Source organism: Gadus macrocephalus, chromosome 8 (genome assembly GCF_031168955.1).
Source record: "Gadus macrocephalus chromosome 8, ASM3116895v1".
Lineage (NCBI taxonomy): Eukaryota > Metazoa > Chordata > Actinopteri > Gadiformes > Gadidae > Gadus > Gadus macrocephalus.
In genome coordinates, this window is record NC_082389.1 from 157,501 (window position 1) to 160,000 (window position 2,500).

The window sequence follows — 2,500 nt, forward strand, 5'->3', positions numbered from 1 at the left end:
ATACAAAACAAGGAAATAATTCTGTTTTAATTTTAAATAATAATAGACATTCAAATTTAAATAAAGTAATTGTGATATTTCAAAAGGTCAAGTGTATGTTAAAGGTCCGAAGTTTATAGAGTGCAATGCTACCGCAAGAAGTAAAAGGCAATTAGCACAGATCCGAAACAAATCAGTTGGCTTATAAGTAGGCTTGCCTGTTCTTCACCAATACGAAGCAACTGGTTTCACTCAGAAACCTCTCCAACACCCCCCAGTTGGAACCCACATTGTCCAACCCTCCAGACAGAAAGTCACGTGGTCTTCGTGTCTGGGGTCCGTGTCCGGGTTCAGAGCCCCGTCAGGGACCAACACACTAATAGGAAGTGGAACTATTTTCTAACCGCTATTTCACTTGGAAGTGCCCCCCCTCCCTGATCCCCCCACTATTGTTGAGACTCACTAAGCGGCAGTCTCCCAACATTCCCAGAAGGACCTCTGCGTTCCTTGTCTCCCTTCCCGGTCCCCCAACACACACAAACACACACACATATCCGGACACACACACACGCACACACACACCCACACACACACACACACACACACACACACACACACACACACACACACACACACACACACACACACACACACACACACACACACACACACACACACACACGCTCAGGCTCATGCACACACTGTAGGCACACGCTTTGGTGGGCTACTGCCTCGATGTCTAACACATATAGATGTCCTCTATAAGTCCTAGTCTACCTTTTCAATTTGTGTTTGTTTGATGCTGACTCTTGTTTGTCCTGCATGCTTCATGTATTTTAATGCTTGAACTACTGAATACTTGTATGTGGTTATAATTAATGTTTTATCTGTTGCTTTTCTAAATGTTCTTTTTTAAACTCTTTCTGTTATTTGCTTATTTGCTTTTTAGGGAGCCTATTGTTACATCTGGCCAAGGACTGCAGATGGAAACTAACCTTCTGGCTAAATCTGGCATATTTACAGAAATGTCTATTAATATGCACTGTCCCTGTCAAATAAACAAACAAACAAACACACACACGCCAGCGCACACACACACCCTCAGCCTGTTGGCCGGCGACTGCCTACAGGAAGGTTTGCAGGAAGTGTGACTGATTGTCGTGGCAACTTAGGGGTTTGATTTAACCACAACATTTAATAATATGACAGTGACACACACACACCCACACAAAACCTTAAATACACACACACTTACACACTCACTCCCATACACACACACACACACACACACACACACACACATATAGACCCAATTACTGACAAACCCATATTGCGCAAGCAAAAAAACACACAAACACACACAAATACAGGCTTACATACAATATAACACACACAAACGACCACACTCACATACATACAGACACAAAACTCGATGCAAATAATATTCAACTTCATCTCGATTTATAACTATTCATATTATATATTCTCACGCACAGAAGAACCCCTTGTTGAACATGTGTCTCACACACACACACGCACACGCACGCACGCACGCACGCACGCACGCACGCACGCACGCACGCACGCACGCACGCACGCACGCACACACACACACACACACACACACACACACACACACACACACACACACACACACATACACACACACACACACACACACACACACACACACACACAAACACACACACACACGCTACATCCAAAGGAGGCAGCCTAGGGTTAAAGAGCTCTCAGTGTTCTTATCCTAATGCATTCCCTCGCCCCATTGGCCGAGATGCGTGACGTCACGGAGGAGACAGTCTTATAAAAGGCAGTTCATCACACCCAGCAAGCAGAGCTCCACAGCAACCACAGCTGGCAACATCTCCCCCTCTCGTCTGCTCTGCTCTGCCGGCTCTGTGGAGATACCACCAGCACACTGGATACCTTTGCTCCCCTGATCATGTGCAGAGGACTAGATGCACTGCCCCTCACCTGTCTTGAAAGGTATGTTTTTGTTTTTTCTGCTAGTTTTCAGTGTATAAGTTTTGCGTTAGTTGTTATCAGTTAGTTCTCTCTCTCTCTCTCTGCATAAGCAGTACTGAAACCATGCTGTCGTGAAACACAGCTTTCTCTTGTGGTTTCATGGGGAAGTTGATGTGGGAATGCACCCAATTCTAAACCGATTCTCTTTCTTTACCTTTCGCTCCTCCAGGGCGAAGCAACTGAAAGCTCTGTTCAGTGGCTTGAGGCTCAGGCAGGACCACACCGGCATCATGGGACACTCGAACAAAGCCAACACGCAAAGGTACGAATAAAAAGACAATGAGGAAAACACTGAGCTGCTATTCCACCTCCACCATGTCTGATACAGGTCAGCCATCTGTCTCCGTCCATGTTTCTAACCTTGCTTTCTTCACCTGTCGCAGGTTGAACAGGAACGAGCCCTTGAATTGGAGCCGGTCCTTCGAGGACCTTCTGTCCAGCCCAAGTAAGTAAATCTCTCCTTGACATGCAAAGT

At 45.8% G+C, this 2,500-nt stretch overlaps 1 protein-coding gene across 1 annotated transcript in view; it reads left to right on the top strand.

Moving 5' to 3' along the window:
- The first annotated feature begins 1,826 nt into the window (after window positions 1–1,826).
- Window positions 1,827–2,500, top strand: part of LOC132462344 (regulator of G-protein signaling 5-like) — a 2,421-nt gene continuing 1,747 nt past the window's right edge. The window contains exons 1-3 of the mRNA XM_060057825.1: window positions 1,827–1,986; window positions 2,195–2,287; window positions 2,409–2,470. Of these exons, the coding sequence (XP_059913808.1) occupies window positions 1,943–1,986; window positions 2,195–2,287; window positions 2,409–2,470 (199 nt within the window). The 5' untranslated portion in view covers window positions 1,827–1,942. The remainder of the gene's footprint in view (window positions 1,987–2,194; window positions 2,288–2,408; window positions 2,471–2,500) is intronic.